At 38.4% G+C, this 16,686-nt stretch overlaps 1 protein-coding gene across 10 annotated transcripts in view; it reads left to right on the forward strand.

The window, feature by feature from the left end:
* The first annotated feature begins 1,221 nt into the window (after positions 1 to 1,221).
* Positions 1,222 to 16,686, forward strand: part of NFIA (nuclear factor I A) — a 359,870-nt gene continuing 344,405 nt past the window's right edge. For 2 of the 10 annotated variants that reach the window (XM_027806993.2, XM_027806996.2), the window contains exon 1: positions 1,222 to 1,539. In XM_027806993.2, the coding sequence (XP_027662794.2) occupies positions 1,444 to 1,539 (96 nt within the window). In that variant the 5' untranslated portion in view covers positions 1,222 to 1,443. The remainder of the gene's footprint in view (positions 1,540 to 16,686) is intronic. The other 8 variants (XM_027806990.2, XM_027806994.2, XM_055725262.1 and 5 more) reach the window with 7 other exon arrangements.

Consider the following 16,686-nt stretch of genomic DNA (forward strand, 5'->3'; position numbering starts at 1 on the left):
CAGAAGTTCGTTTTTTCGAGCACTTGAGGAAAGGCACTACTGTATAGACTGAAGTGCCCTGTTATTAAGCGGTGGTGGTCATAGCCAAGCAACTGTCGCTCCGTGTGATACAACCGGCAGATTTAAAAGGAAAGCATTCACTGCTTATTTAATAGTCAGCTGTCGTGGAAGTAATACTTCTGTTGGTTTTACAGTGCATCAGAAGATGCAGAAATGGGAGATGGGAAAATGTATGATTATCTTTTACTTTGTTTTCTGGGAAAGGATTTTAATATTGGACAATAGCATGATCTCATAACTTTTCAAAACTGTTTTGGAGTTGTCTTTTTCCAAGTTATCTGTCTATTCCTCACAAAAATTTTGAACGCTGGCAAGAAGTTTTGCAGGAGGGAGAAGCAAACCTCTGTGAGGCTTTGGTGGCTATCACCTTGATGGTATTAGGAAGTATAACATTAAAAACCAGTTTTTAAAAATACGGTTGCAAAACCATATTTTAAAAAAAATAAGAAAGGAATGGTTCATTTCTTAGGGAGCACTTTAGCCATCTAAACTTTCATATGAAAAGTCATTCATTTAAACAATAAGATCTAGTATCTAAAATCAAGAAGGAACAAAGAGCCAAAACTTCAACGTCTCTGAAAAATGAAAGAGCATTTTATTCCTTCAGAAAGCATCTGTCACTAAATCAAGAAATAAACTTGAGCAGTTTATACTTTTGGTTTGCCTTTCACTGCTTAAACGATTATATGCACAATTATGAATGATAGAAAGAAAGACAGAAAGAAAATAGAAAGAAAGACACAATCTTGCTCAGGTTTTTTTTCTGTTGTTTTTTTTTTTTTACCCCCCCCCGGTCACGTACATGAGAAAAGTAGCTGCGATATAAACAGATACTGAATCAGACTGAAAGTCTTAAAAAAAAAAAAAACACCCAAAACATTGCATGATAGTCTCTAAGCAGTTCCATCTGTCAAGCAGAAATTTTAGGCTAATAGCCTGTGGCGATCTCCCTCCGCAGTCCACTACCTGCCTTTGTCCTATTAAATCTCTTTATTCTTCTTAAAAAAGAAAAAAGAGGAAAGAAAAGAAAAACCTTGCAGACCAAAATCATCTGAGTGATGAAGCCCTAATTTTGACCGCCTCTCTTTGATGTTGAGCAGTGGGTTCTTATTTAAAAAAAAAAAAAAAAAAAAGTGAGTGAGAGAGAGGGAGAGGGGGAGAGAGAGGGAGAGAGAGAGAGGAGAAGACAGTGCTAGGAGCAGATGACTTTTCATCTCCACTTCACCTTGCCACTGGGTCTGTGAGAGATTGGTTCATTGTCAAGGAGATTTTTTTTTTTTTACCCATGATTCCATATGGTATGGACCGGGCTACATGTTGCCCAACATGCCAGTGCAAATGTTTTCTCAATTAGGTGTCTTATCTCCCGTGAGTTAGCATCAGATGAAGCTTGCTGACAGCATAATGGCAGGGAAAACCTCCGACGGCTCCATCAAATGGCAGCTCTGCTACGACATCTCGGCCAGAACTTGGTGGATGGTGAGTTGGCAGCAGGGCTGCTTTTTTTTTTCTCCCTTTTCTACTTTCCCTCCCTCTTTGACAAAATGTCCCAGACCTCACATTTATCAAATTAACATTTGATTTTTTTCACACTCTTCAGTAGAGCAGCCTCACACTTGTCCCACTTGTGTGCTTTCCCCTGTGTAACAGGAGACCGTTAATGTGCACTACAGTTTCCAGAGAGAAGCTTTTTCAATTCTCCTTAAGGGGGGAAAAAAAAAAAAAGTATGCAAAGAAGTAGTTTGAAAAAGCCTTGTGCAGAGTAACTTGTCTCGATCGGCTGCCTAACGCTCAGTTTGTTTTACTTTATCTGCTGCTTTCTAGCGTGTGTGTGCATTTTTTACCATGCAATATTTTGTAAAGAGGGGAGGTGGAAAGTTCAGTCCGTTACAAAGCAAGTCGATTACTGTAAAAGCCTGGAACGGTGCGGTAGTGTCGTGGTGTAAAATCATCACGTGTGAGAGGAGCGTGTTTTGCGAGGTGCTGCCTTTCATCGGAGACCCCGATCTAACTTTTCCCTCCGCGTGTTTACGTTAGAACAGGTTACCGGGCTGTGCTGACCTGGAGCCATGTGTTACAGATCCCACATAGTCTGGCTCTAGCTGCTTTTGGGCACAATTAAAGTTTCAATAAAGTCCCAACGTGCTCCGTAGAACGAGTTAACTAGCATGTCATGGTCAGCCGGGCCAGACAACCTTTGACATCTTGAATCTATAAGAGGTATAGTGAGTTAGGAGGATGCACAATAGCCCATTGTGGCAGAAGATGCAAGTCCTGTTGTGAGGAAGAGAGTCCTCAAATCATTACTGCCCTCGTTAGCGTGTTGTCCGTTAGGGATTAATTCGTTAGCAGCGCATTTTTAGTTTTCTGTAATTATTATTCTTGTGGCAAGCGTGAATTCTTCCAGTGAGAGGAAAAGTTTGCTGCCAGGACAATGAATGTATTATCCGCTCCTAACTGGACCGTGAACCTCAGCTCATTTCACATAGATATCAGTTAAAAAAGGACTGGCGGGTGGAATTACAAAACAAGGCATGATCACTTTCATTGTATGATACGCTGAAACAAGTCGGGGGCTTTCCCTCCCCCTCGCCGCCCCGGACCAATTTTGGTATCATTTGGAAAGTTTAAGACCTCTGAGGACTTGAAAGACTTTTAAAAGTGAGATCCGGAAGGTTTTTATTCTGCAGCTTGGTGGTGGCCATTGTGTATATCATGTGGCTTGTATTTAAAGGTGTTTGGGCTCGGGTTTTTTCCGTTTTGTTTTGTCTAAACTCTTAATTTTTTTAACCGTCTATTAGAGGTTTGCTAGTGGTTCCCAGTGAAATGTAACATGCAGCTTTTGGTTAATGGAAATAGGGAAGGCTAACCACTTTACTTATAGTACTGATTTTCCAATTAGACTTTCTGCCAGGGGAAGTTGGAGGGGGAAGGGGTATTTGCATGCACATAAACTGTTGATTATTCATGTGACTTTTTTTTTTTTTAGCTTGTTAAATGCCTGTAAATAAGGCTATTGATTCTTAGTTATCATTTTCAAAGCAAAGTTTTCAAGTACCTGTTTTAACCACACGATTTATATCATGCTGTGATTTTGCCTTATTCTAAGCCATTTGTATATTTTATTACCACTCCTCTTTTATTGTCTATCAGCTGCTCTTATGATGAGGTACGTTCATGTTTATTGTTTAATAAGTATCCTCAAACGTTATTAGGCAGTTATTATCACCCTATAGAAAGTGTCCGAGGAAGTTTCATTTCAGTCACATCTATTTCACAGATGTTTTAGTACTGTGAATATAATATGTAAAAATGCTGGAAACATTTAGTAATGCACTTGCCTAAAAATAAACAGTTTTATAACCACATATGCTGTTGTTTAGATTAAACATTGCAGAAAGTTCTCCTTAAACTTGAACATCACACCATTTATTTTCTAAGAGAACAAAAAAAAATATCACTAAAACAGCCTTTTTTTGTAGAAGTTGTGCTAGATGAAAGAGGTGTTATTTTTAACTGAAATGAATAATTCAAGATCTTTACAATAGATGTGTTAATTGCAAATAATTTTCATACAAAGTTTCAATTATTGATGGAGTAATAAGCAGTTTTTCATACAGTCTGTGAATCCAAAACTACAACAAAAAGTAGATATCTATTATTTTTTTACCCCCAAACCTAATCACATTTGCCACATTCTTTTAATCAAAAGTAAGCTAGAGAGCAGATTTTAATGTTTTAAAGACAAATAAAGCTTTTAAAATTACCTCATGCATCGTCTGGCTGCACAAAATCTCAGCTGCACAGTGCTAAACTTCGGTTTGGTACTGCCAGCATACAAAGAGATGAGTGAATACCCCTTGCACCCATATGGACTCAGCTGCCAGCACTGTGATATGCAATTTTGCTTTTTAATGAATCGTAAACAATTTGTGTCAAATGAGGGAGTTTGTTTTCTTTCTGGAGCAGGTTCTAAATCCATTTTAAGCTATAGCTGTGTACTGTACTGGAGTATTATGCCCAAATTTAAAGGTTCTGTGTCATTTTGATGAAAAGACCTGTTATAATGAAAGAAACGGCTTTATAAAAGGCTGGGTGTAGTAATCTCTCTCTCTCCCCCTCTCTCTCTCTCTCTCTCTCTCTCTCTCTGTCTCTCAACCTCACACTCTCCCTCTTTCACTCCAGTCTATAGTGTGTTTATAGCTAGCTAGCTGGAGATAATGGAGATTGGTTGATTGCATGATTAGTAAAATGAATGGATTTTAGCATTGGGCAAAGCAGCTTGCATTTTTGAAAGGTGGCTTTAAAATGCAGAGTTCTAATTTTGACCTTATTTTCTTTCATAGATAATCTTTATTAATGCTCCTTTAATTCGTTTTTCCTCATCACAGCTAGTTTTTCTTTCCAGCCATCTGATGGAATGGCTAATATATTTTATCTTACTTGCCAAAATAGCAAGAGGTCAAAGTAAAAGAAAAACATTATTTTCCTTTCTTGCAGACAGTTATAAATGTTTCAAACTATTTCAGTAGAACCCACAGGGTTTGTAAATTTTAGCAATAATTGCATTTGTCACCACAGTTTTAAGGCAATCTTTTGACACCTAATCTATTTTTTTTTATGCTTTAATCAAGTAAATGTAGAAACAGTTATTATTTTGGCTATATTGTAATGTGAAATTTAGCAGAAAATTCCCCCCAAAACACGGTGAATTTGTGTGAGAAGGAATTATGTATTTTTTACTATATACGTAACAGCAAATACTTTAACCGGTGTGGCAGTCTGAATATATGAGATGGATTAGTTTGTTGGAAAAATTATCATTGTTTTATAATCCTTGGTACTTTTTATTTAAATTTGATGCTGCCATAGAGACACTAAAGGGTTAGTCACAGAAAAGTTTCAGTACTCTGTCTTGCATTTGTAACAAATATGTGCAGCTGTGCTACTTTTATAAACATTTATTTCAAGCTGATTATTTTTTTTACATTATTTGCTCTAGCAAGCCAATATGATGTGGCTATAATGTATGTTTAATAAGGGTTTGTCTGCGAAATTCCTTTGCACGGTGTTATTGAAATACATGTGCAGCAAAGGTATATACTGGAGGAAACTTCTCATTGACAATACAAAACTAAAGACCCTGGGCCAAATTCTGCTCGAGGTTTACACTGCCATCAGCCTGGAGTTGCTGCATTAAGAGGAGTGAAGCGACTCCAGGTTTACTTACCTGAGAGGCTGAGAGCCAACTTTGACTTATAATGTGACTTAACTCAGTCCAGTTTCAAAACCCAAACTGTTTCCTTTGTGAAATATCTGAAGAAAAAAGCCTCATTAATAAATTAGAAGCCATTTCAAATGAATCCATGTATGAGTTAGCATGCAAACTGCTGTTATTGAATATGGTAGTTAAAGCAGATCTTCCAGTCATTTTCTGAAATAATTGTTTTCTAGTTTTATTACCCAGCTATCGACACATAGTTCAGTGGATACACCTTCATTTTCTTTAGATGCCTTAAGTTAAAATAGAATTTAGTAAAGATAGTCAGATTGGACTTGAAATGTTCATTTTATTACTTTAAAGGTTCTTAACTCAACATCATTTTTCACAGAAACTCTTGATAAATACTTTTCTTTCACACCTCTGTGCTCCATTTTTTTCAGAGGAATAGCTGAAAATGCTCAGGTAATTTTTACAGTAAAAAAAAAAAAAGAAAATTTCAAAATGTTACTAGTGTTTCCATCAATTAAGAATTACTAGAATCCTCATTATAAATCTCATTGCAAATGAAATTTAAAATAATGGTGCATCTAATAAATATTTAACTTCATCATATGGAAAACTAATTGTTACTACCGTAGCTAAAATTTCCAGAAGCATGAAACACTCAGAAGTAGTATTTCTTGTTTAAATCACTGAGTGTATCTATACGTACATGCATATACATACTCTCATCTAAGTTTATCATGATAATCCCCACTAGCTGTTGAAACATATGTGGCTTTGCTGCTTTGTGCTTCCTACTTATAATTTACTGTATATCAAAAAGCATACATGTATTAATAATTATCCTGCTCCTGCCTTTATAAAAATAACAAAGTGTGAACAGTGTAACATTGCAGCATGGATTTTCTCTGGTTTATGCAGTAACTCTCCTATGTTCATACACTGCTCAGCTGCTGTATAGATTTTTTAAATAAAATTATTCCTTTTCTGTCAGAGTTACTAAATTCCAGATATAACCTGAACACATGTATTCAGCGCATCGTTGTACATACTTTATATTATCTTCATTTGTTATACGTGGCCTCCTTTTGCCTGTGAGTATTTGCCATGGTTGTTTTCTACTCTCTTTCCTTCACCTGTCCTGAATATTGCCATGAATGTTTCTAATTTAAAGCCAGAGGAGTCAGTGGCTGATTAGAAGACAGGAAATTGGAGGATTAAACTGTCTGGTTGAACTTCCTTTACTTATCAGTGCTGTGTAACTTACACTGGATTATAAACTCATTGGGACAATTTCTACAGTGTATCGATACTTCTGTTTTCTTAGTCTATTTTTCTGGAGAAAATACGGAAAATGGGGGAAATGGTTAGTTTGTGGCTAAAAACCAATAGTTTTTAATAACACTGAAGTTTTAAATGAAATTTGTATGTCTTCAGATATGAGAACTCATTCAATTTTAAATCTTGTAGGTCTATAATATATATTTTAAATTAACTTCAGTATGTAAACAACCAAGCAACAGATACTTTCAGGGAGGGGGAGGGAAATGACATAATTTTAGTAAGAGGAGAATGCGCCATGTTAACCCTTGTTCAACCCTCTTCCCCTCAGAAACTTTCACATTTGGTGTAACACGATGGTGTAGCTCTAGGACACCCTGAGGAAGGGCTAGAGAGAAAAGCCAGTTTATCTAAAAAAACTTTGTCTGGACAACCAGTGCTACCCCCTGAGTGAGAAGCCAGAGATCTGATGTCCTTGCGCGGCTTTTGCTGGGGGAGAAGGACGTTGTAGATAGCTGTCTAACCTAGGAGGAGAATGAAGAAGAGCACAGCTTTGTACCCTGAAGGGCCAGCTCGTTCTCCCTCTTGATGCTCATGTGCTATTTCCAGAGCTCATCATGGCCCCAAGTTATGAAATCGTTGTGATAGTTGGGAAAAGACAGTAATAGTATGATCTGGATGACCTGTCTTGTGAAGGATAAACAGGAGATCTTCTAACCTCAGTCCATGCCATACCGCCGTACCTCAGGTGTCTCTGTACTGCCACTCACCATCATTTAGTTTTACACACTAGATTGAGATTTGAAGGTGTCAAAACTCTATTGAATACCAGACCGTGCAAGAAAACTGAAAAAGATTGTAGGTTACTGCCTGAAAGGTCTAACACCTTGATCTGAATCTAAAGGCTGTGAGACTAATCACATACTCCAGTTTAAACGCCGGGACTGGATCTTTAAATTGATCAGGACGCTTGTGATGGTTTCTGACAGTCTGATCCTGCTACATTAGGCAAGCTCTCCACTAATATTGTGAATAATAAAAAATGGAGGTTAAAATAAAAGAATATTCTGAAACTTTTTGCTGGCAAAGTCCCAGTAGTTTCCATATGAAGAAAAACACAACCTGAAACTTTTTATAAGTAAAGAAGTAAATATTTTTTTCACTACCTTCATATGAAAGGGAAAAGGTAACATTTTTTGTTTATCGAAAGTGCTTTAATCCCAGTGTGAAAAGAATCTCACTGTGCTGCTGGAAGCATGCTTCACTCCTCTCCCTCAGGTGTGGTCACTGACACTGGTTAACACTTAAAGATGATTTTTAGGATTAATCAAGTTGTTTCTTTAATATTTGAAGACAAACATGCTAGGTCATAATAGCATGTTTTGGACTGATAACATCTTTGTTATTTCCATTAACATCACTAGGAACTTCTTTCACAAGTACTGCAGGTAATACTTACAGAACTCGTTGGAAATGCTGGAGCCCTTTGTACATGTACATGCACACACTTCACCTATGCGATACACTTGTATTTTATATACCCACAAAAAGCAGAGGCCCTGCCACACTCCCAAGAAATCCAGCTGATGGCAGAGCCGCAGGAGCCGGTCTGATTGAAGTGCCTTTGGAGCAGGCGCTGTACAAGCCTGCAATAGCTTTTTTGCGCAAAGGTTTTAGAACTTATATTCACTGTGATGAAGATCACTGGATCTATTTTCCATAGACTACTGAAGAGTAGTTCTCAATAAGATAAAAAATCATTAAGGCAGATTAAATAGATGTGTCGGCTAATGGAGTGAGATTCAAAATATTTTGCCTGTATAAGCATGCCTGTTGTCCTTTGGTGTGTTTTTTTTTCAGAGACTGTGAAACACAAAGTTAGCAATACAACTAGATATGAGTGGAAGTGTTGGATAGTACAGATGGCACTATAAGCTTGTAGACTTTCACCACCAATAATTGCAATGCCCTTGCTTTCAAAGGAGTGCAGGTTGCCCTTGATGTACGCAAACAGCCATATTAATTTCACAACCCAATTGGAACTGCACACATGGATTGAGGTTGTCAATAGGAGCAGTGTGGAAACTGAGAGCACAGATAGTGCTCTGAAATGGGCCTTTCTGCTTTAGATGTGACTAACTCAAAAGACACAGGTATACATGGTCACTAACAGGCTAGTTCCATAACTGAGAGAATTTGTGAGTAAATAAGAGGGAGGTTTTCCTTATTTATTTTTTTTTTAATCCAGAATTCAATTAGGCTGGACAAAATGGACCTGGTCCTGCACGGAAATATGCTGATATTCATAAGTAGTCATCTTAAAAGAGTATGTTTTATTGGTTACATCAAGAAAATTTAAAGAGTATTCTCTTTATATTTATATATATATAAAAAATTGACCCAAACTAACCTTTTGTTTTTAGTAAGAAAGGAGAAAAACTGTTCCATTTGACCATTCAGTCAGCATTTATGTTTGCTCTTGGGAACAAATAGAAACAATATGCACATGCACCACTGTTTGCTAGGATTTTTTTATTAGAAATTTTCTTTTGTGGTGCTATTTGAAAGAATAAGTTAAAAAGAAGAGGTTAAACATGGGTTATGTAGGGCAGTGACTGAAAGGTGAATCACAAAGGTTTTTACAAGAGTGCAAACAGAACAAGTTTTCAAGGATTATAAGCAAATACAAGTAAATCTCAAATTTACTTCTGATCTGCTGCTAATGAGGTCTTACAGTTTAGACAAATTGCAATGCATATAAGCATTGCATTAGGACTTGTTGCTTCCCCTTCTTTTATCTTGATTTCTTAAGGAAATGAGGCTTAAAAGATCAGCTATGCGTCCCCTATGTGCAGTGAAGGAAACCAGCATAAAACATTACTTAATACACCCAAGGAATTCCCTCGTGTTCAAAAATCAGTGAATAATTCTTGAACACTTTAAAAGAGAATGGTAACTTTCTTACAGATTGTAACTGTCTCACCTGATTTTATAGGCTACAACTTTTTCACTATGGAGATATGTAGAGTTGTTGAAACGTGGTATAATTCTATGGACACTCATTCTTTTCATTCTTAATGAAGTTTTCTAAGAGTCTTTCACAGAGAAATGGAGGAAATACCTTCCACAGAAGTATGTGGGCATGTAGGAAGAGGGCATAGGCCTAAAATGGTGGAAAGTCCTTGGTGAAGGCCTGGCTCCCAGCAAGCCATGACATTTGCTAATTTCTAGTATAAGTTTGTGTCAAGAAGAGAACATCTAAAGAATAGAAAGAAAAGGCATGACCACAGCATGGGTATTCAGCACAGGCACTGTAAAGGAGATGGAAAAGAAGGCAGGCTTTGATATGAAAATATGTTTTCTGGCATTATGAAGAGCAGTGGCCAAGAGATCATACCTGAGTAGAGGCAGTGAGTCACAATGTTTTTTTCTCCTTCTCTTCCCAATCTCTCTTTGAAGTTCTTTCATTTTCATTACTTAAGATCCCATTCAGTAACATATGGGCTACCAACTGCTCTGGTCTTCCAATAACTAGACCACTGCACAGAAAAGTAGATTTGTGGGGTTTTTTTCCTCTCTTCAGAAGCAGAGGCGTGGTTTGAATTGCAGAATAGTAGCTCATTTGCCCACACTCTTCCACACTGAAGCACTCTACAGTAAGAAGCCAAAGAGCCGTAGGACAACAGAAGTGGCTGAACAAAACAAGGCTCTGTGCCAGCTCCGTGAGGTGTCCCCCATGATCAGCAGTGCAACCACTTTTGATTGCATCTACTCAATTCCAGGATTTCAGGGAATATTTCAGGGAACTTAGCTGTAAACTCTAGTGAACAACTGAGGAAAGGAAGACAAGAAAAAGGAGCAAAGACCAGGCTGGCAACATGCCCCTGTGGCACGGGGATTCAGAAAAGTCTAATGTTCCATTGCCCATCATGTCCCAGAGCCTCGTATCCTGGTGTCTCCCATTTGTGGCTTGACAAAGTCGGTGGTTTCACAGCACGTTAATCACGGGAGCCACGTGCCCTTGTGAAACTAGTTGTTCCATCTTTGAATGGTGAAGTCCACCTTTCTGTAAGTTGTCCTAACACATCTTCTGTTTTCAGACCTGTGCAATGATCATGGAAATGATCCTGCATAAAACCCAAGATCTTTGCAATAGTGGTATGCAGAGACAGTGGGCAGGAGCGCAAAACCTTAACTAAAAAAAGTTTGTCGGTAGATTAAAGAAGTGAATGATTGGCTAAGAACAGAAAGATCCATGGGCTAGGAATTTTTATTATCCCTTTCAACGGGATAAGGGGTTGGAGACAAAATGAGCGGAAGTTGTACCCTGAAAAACAGTGTGAGACAAGGCCTTCTGGAATATGAGAAATAAACAGACTGACTAGGACAGAGCTGCAGAGTTTTAAGGATGGTGACAATTTCAGTCTGATGCAAACATCTGTTCATGTGCTTTGGATTGAAATAATCAAACACCTGCACTTCCATGTATGTGCTGCAAATGCCTTTGTTCTAACAAGTTTTCTGTGTGCATGCTCCAGGACGGGTGTGCGCAAGCATGGCGTAGAATTTTTATTTGTATGCTGTAGGTGTTTGCACCTGCAAAGTGCAGGTGCCTGCTTTGACGTGTGTGTTCTTACAAGCAGATAGGCAACGTGTTTCTCTTGGTTTCTGTAGAGATGTGCCAAAACTAACACTTAAATTTCTTTCTATCTCACCCTTCCCATCTTTAGAGTAGAATAATAACACTCGTGTACCTCAGAAAGGGTGTTAGATGTTAATTAATGGGTTTCCAATGTTATCTGAAGACAGATGTTATAATTGCAGTACATTATTTTATAAGAGAGTTACTTAGGAATATATGCTTTTTGCAGAATTAGGGTACTAAAGACAGGAAAGACCTAATAGGCTGTGGAGTCTTTCCATCTACAAGCAGTCTGTTTTTTACTGTTTATTTATTGCTGACTTTTATTTTGCCTTTAAGCCAAACACTATGGGTTACTCATATAGCATATGCTTCTTCACTCTGCACACAAGTAAAAGCAGTGATCTCAAAATCAAGATAATATTATAATAAAACTTGACTGAGGGTGCCTGAAGTGGTACGTATGCTCACACTGTGTAAGACAGAGAGATCTCTGTGCACACCAATGTTTCGTATTAAGTAGGAGTTTGGTAAATTGAGTGGATTACTGGGATTTCATTAAAAATTAAATGTACAATTATTTAGATGAATTTTTCACATATGCTTGTGGGCAAACAATTTTTGATTAGTTGTTGACATATAGTACACACAGTGCGTGTGTGTGTGCGTGTGCACATGTATATTTACATGCACGATATATAAATAAAATACAGACAGTAATGTAGTGTTAGGGAAGTCCACTGTTAGTCATTAATTTGACAAGTCTTATATAGGATGGAAAGACTGATCTTCCTTAGACTGAAAAATTGTTTTCACTACATCACATTAAGGCTTATTTCTCCAATAAGCAGTATAAGAGCTCAAGACCAAGCACAGCTCATCCCAGCTCTCTGCTCATTTCGTCTATCTCTTTGAAGAAGTTGCTCTTCCGAACAATGCGATGGAAGGAAAGCCATGCAATGCCTTTTTTAGCAGTGCTTGTCACTGGTCTGGGGCTGTGGGTTTTACATCAGTGGAAGGAACTTTCTCAGTTTGATTTTAATTAGAAATCAGGTGGTAAAGCTGGGGAAAAGATTTGTAAAGATCTGAAGTGTCTGAAGAGGAGCGGCTTGAATAACACTGTATTAGTCATGAGGCAAGGAAGGAAGAATGTTGTCATGATTTGAAAGTAACATTGTTCAGTAAACGAAGATGTGTGAAGCACTTGCTAAACTAAATTAGTTCCGAGGTTTGGTGCACATTTGTGTAATTTTGTTCATTGAAGCTTTGAACAATTGTGAAGGAAAAAACAGAAACACATTATTAAGAAAAAAAAAAAAAAAGCTTGAATTTCTCTCTGGTGGTGTTTATCTGCAGCGATTCAGCTGCCACTTCTCATATTTCAGGCAGAATAATTAATTGGCACAAATAAATATTAATACAGTATAATTCTACACTGAATTTTATTTTGCTGTGCAGATCTAACGAAGACTTTGCTTTCCACACACAAACAGAAATTGCAGAGAAATTTTAGGGCCCTGTGCCTGCTAAATTTTCTACAGAGGCTGTTCCTCAATACATGACCTTTTTCTAATGCATGGGGATTCAGTGTGCAGACAGGGTAAATCTTGTGGTCTGAGTGTTCCCTGTAGAACATCACTGAGTAAGTGTAACCATACACTTTTCATTGTATTATCTTGTGATTAATTTCTCTAAGAGTTGGTGCTCCCACCTCTTTGTGGGGAGCGGAGACACTTCCTGCACTCCCAGGTCACTACCTCAACTCCTTTAATGCACGTCTGACATTTACCCGTCTACCCAGGATCTTTGCCTCCGTGCCATTATACTTGTTGCTGTCTTACTCAGTTAAGAAGTACAGATAGCCCCAGCATTGCCAGCTGCAGTCCCAGGCTGGATCATTACTCCAGATTTGAGGTTAATCAACTGCAAATTCCATTAGCTTCATACAGAGTGAAAATAAAGAACAGACGGTCTCACATGTGAGCCAGAAGTCAGGTGCAGCACAATACGGCCAGCCTTCAGGTAGAGGGATTTTTTTCCCTTCAGCTAACATCTTTGAGATAAGACCAAAGGATCAGATAAAAAAAGATTTTGATGAAAGTTTTATAGACTCCCCCCCTCCTTTTCCCCCCCCTTCTTTTTCTCTACTTCCAATTGCGAATGTTAGTTCTTCATTTGATTCTGGTGAGGATTTTACCCCTTTTTCTCCTGAACACTATGGAAAATCACTGCTACAAGTTATATTCTCAGACACCTTATGTTCTTTACCTACTTGTTGATTGTGCCGGCAACTTGCTTTATTGCTCAAAGAAGTGCTGTGTGAAGTTTTGGGGGGATACGGGTGCAGTTTGATGTTGAAGACCCATTTACTAAGATCGCAAACTTGTAAATGCTGCCATACACATGCACCTTGTGAGCTTGGCCACTGATTTCAATAGGACTCACTATATCAAAGCTAGACACACAAGCAAGCAGGAGCAGGATCCAGGCCTAGACGCTTCCCCGCTGCTTTTATTTTGTGCACTGTCTCCCACACACACCCCTCAGCATTTTTGCTCATCATTGGTGGTTTGCTCCTGAGTCCATTCAAAATCTGTTTAATGTTCTTTTTTTTCACATACTACAAGCAGTATTCATAGAAAAATTTTTTTTAAAAAAAGTAATCAAGTAATCTACAGTTGTCTGAAAAGAACGTCTCTGATATACCTCAGTCCTCTAAAGCAAAAGCTTTCCTATCAAAAGGGAAGTACTGTAGGAAAGTTAGGTCTGTGGCCAGAAGTTGAAAAACTGCTGCACACAGAGTACACAGCAATTTCCAGACTGAATTCTGAAACTTTACATCAGCACAGTGTTTGCCAAACAACATGAATTTTGTGTGCTGTGGTTTTTCCCTTTTCTTTGCATCTTTATCTCTTCATGCAGTTTTGGTGGGGAAGGGAGGTGCCTCTGTGTGTGTGTGTGTGTGTGTATCTCCCTATATACATATGTTAGATTATCACTGGCGTGCCATTACAAAAGGTTAGGGAAAATATTGCTGCCAACAGAACTAAAGATTAAATAATCCAATCTCTGGGAACTGTAAACTAACAATCACTATCACAAATGGGCCCTTTCTAATCATAGTTTGTGGTGGAATGAAAGATGCAATTGTCTGGAATTGATGAATATGGGATCCATGCTGGCTTCAGGGTCAAAGGTGACTTCATGCAAAGGTCCCTTTCTCTCTGGCACTGTTTCCTTTGTATAGCATAGCTTGGCAGCTATCTCTTTGCACTTCGGCTACCTGCCAATGCAGCTGGTACTGTGCAACTGTCTGGTACAGACTACAAAGCATCACTCAGCAACCAGCAGCTCCGCATGGGGCCCCTTTTCTAGGATGACAAAGAAAGATGGGCTATACATTCTGCCATCTATGCCCATTAAAAAGACTCTTAAATTGCATTACTACAAGTTATTGTTAATTATGTAGTAGTCACTGGATCTGTATGATCCTTTTAGGGGTTGGTAATCTTTACTGTATGCTGGCAGTGTAAGTAACCAAGAGGGAAAAATCAGTATTTTGCTGTGTAAAAAGTAAATACTAATGTGGTAAGTTGCTCATGCATAGCCATATGAATAAAACCTTCATTTGGATTATGTACACCACAGGTTTGTGGCATACCCAGGAACAAAACTGATTGAACTAGACAAATTACTTGCAAAGTTGTGTCCTTACAGCTTCAATATTCATGTTATAGTTAACCCTGGGAAGTGTTTTTGTTGGTAAGCATTTATCCTGAAAGCTTGCCGGTTGTTAAAATATGCCTTGAGCTGAAACTGAGATGGAAGAAAACAAAGTTCCTGGCTACATCAAAATAAAGTTTCCGTTTAGAAATCATCAATCTAACCTGTGTTTAAATGAAGGGGTTCTGATAACGAAAGTGGCATCACTGGCAGACTGATGGAACAGAGATTACCCTGAACACATTTTTAACTCAGTAGTGCATTTTCTTCCTGTTCTTGAGAAAACGTTTGTAGTGTGTCCAACAAAAGGAAAACCTTTGTCCCCCCTAAAGCTGAGGTCCTGGTTGTCTCCTGAGGAATGGCCAAGCTACTTCTGTTCTTCAGTTCAGGCATGTTGAATTGTATTGCTGCAACTAAACCTGCAGGCCTGATTCCACTGGATATTTTTCGCCTCCTCTAAATCCATCAGTGTTAACGTAAAACTGGAATAGCTAATCTGGGGCAAGCGGGCTTGGATTCACCTCCAGTAAGACTTGAGTGAAGTCAGCTTAGGTTGACTTAATACGTTGATCCAAGTTACTTCAATTTAAATATCTTGGGCCAAATGCTTAGCTCCTGTCAACTGGCATAGCTCCACTGAAGTTAGTGGAGGTGTACCAATTTACCATTCCTGAATTTTCTGGGACTTGTTTTTCCCCAAGATTTCAAGGAAAAGTCTGTAAAGAAAATGGTGGGACTTTTTTTACTCATGATTGGGTTTGTTCCCCTTTTCTATTTCCCTGCTTTCTCTGCACTAGTTATGATCTTGCACTTGCCTCCTGGAGAGCTGGCAGGCATCCTAAGATGTACACCAAATTCTGGGAAGGAAACAACACCATTTCTGTATAGTACCACTGCAAGAGCTAGTCTGCTGAGCCACTTTTCCTCTTTTGTTCAAATTACACAAAAATCTGAGAGACACAAGATACAACAGGAGGAGATGAGAACCTTCAGTCTTCAGTTTCTCTCTTTCCTGCTAGCGTCTAATATTCCTTTTCTTGCCTTGTTCTGATATCGGCTATTTGAAATAGTTATATATAATTTAACATTATACAAAAGTATTGTCATATCAAACATAGTGAAATGGATTCCAAAAACACCATCTGGTATTTGGGAATGCACTGTGAGTTGGGAACGTGAGAAGAGATATTCTTTGCCACTTTGCTTGGGACCCAGCCATTAGCAGTGTAATTGCCAAGAAAAGGTGACAGGCTTCAGGCTTAATGCAAGTGGGTTTTTTTTTCCCCTCTCTCTCTTTCCTAGCCTGTTAACTCTATGAGTCCTAAACTAAATGCAAAAGGCACTGTTAGGGCAATGCAACAGCAAAAAACAATAGGCTCCCTTAAACTGAAAGGCAGGGCAGAAAAAGAAAACAGTCACTGGGCTCCTACAAGAAGACTAAAATAAGTGAAAGCAAAATAAGCTTGTTGAGAGGAGGAAAGAAAACAAGCCATGTATGCTTTAAAGCTGCAGCATGCTACACAGAATTGTTCTCTTAAGTAGTGGATTTGTAATGATTAGAGTTTCCCAAGCTTTATCCAAAAGCTCATTTCAAAGCCATCATTAGTTTTCTCTAATCCACCCAAAATTGCAAAACGCATATTGTGAAGGTCATCCATGACCATTCTAAACCTGTTTTATTTGATGTTATCTCACTTCTTCCTCTGTATTTCCATCTATCCCTTTAAGGAGGGGGTGGAGGGGTGGGGGGGAA

The sequence above is a fragment of the Falco cherrug genome, chromosome 12, assembly GCF_023634085.1.
Source record: "Falco cherrug isolate bFalChe1 chromosome 12, bFalChe1.pri, whole genome shotgun sequence".
NCBI lineage: Eukaryota > Metazoa > Chordata > Aves > Falconiformes > Falconidae > Falco > Falco cherrug.